The sequence below is a fragment of the Eimeria tenella genome, genomic scaffold (genome assembly GCF_000499545.2).
Source record: "Eimeria tenella Houghton genomic scaffold, Eth_scaff2399, whole genome shotgun sequence".
Taxonomy (NCBI): domain Eukaryota; phylum Apicomplexa; class Conoidasida; order Eucoccidiorida; family Eimeriidae; genus Eimeria; species Eimeria tenella.
In genome coordinates, this window is record NW_013542261.1 from 1,877 (window position 1) to 2,284 (window position 408).

The following is a 408-nucleotide window of genomic DNA, read 5'->3' on the forward strand; positions in this document are numbered from 1 at the left end:
GCTAGCTAGCTAGCTAGCTAGCCACCTAGCTAGCTAGCTAGCTAGCTACGTAGGTGGCTAGCTAGCTAGCCAGCTAGCCAGCTAGCCAGCTAGCCAGCTAGCTAGCTAGCTAGGAAGCCCTCCAGCCAGCCAGCTCCCCAGCCAGCTAGCCAAACACCCACCTAGCCAGCCAGCCAGCCAGGCAGCCAGCTAGCTAGCTGGGGTGCTGCTGCTGCTGCTGCTGCTGCTGCTGCTGCTGCTGCAGAACGACTTGGGGAGCGACGTGGCGATGCAGCTGGACGACGTGGTGGCTTCGACCTGCCCCGACCCGCGGCGCGTGGAAGAGGCCATGCTGCGCTCCATCAGGTGACCACTGGACCACTGCTGCTGCTGCTGCTGCTGCTGCTGCTGCTGCTGCTGCTGCTGGCG

The 408-nt window shown here is 64.2% G+C and overlaps 1 protein-coding gene across 1 annotated transcript in view; it reads left to right on the plus strand.

Annotated features, from left to right (window-relative positions):
* ETH_00041085 (zinc finger (C3HC4 RING finger) protein, putative) overlaps positions 1-349 on the plus strand; it is a gene marked incomplete at both ends in the record, with an annotated part of 2,074 nt that extends 1,725 nt beyond the window's left edge. The window contains one exon of the mRNA XM_013374924.1: positions 245-349. Coding sequence (XP_013230378.1) covers positions 245-349 — 105 coding nt within the window. The remainder of the gene's footprint in view (positions 1-244) is intronic.
* Between the last annotated feature and the right edge of the window lie 59 nt (positions 350-408).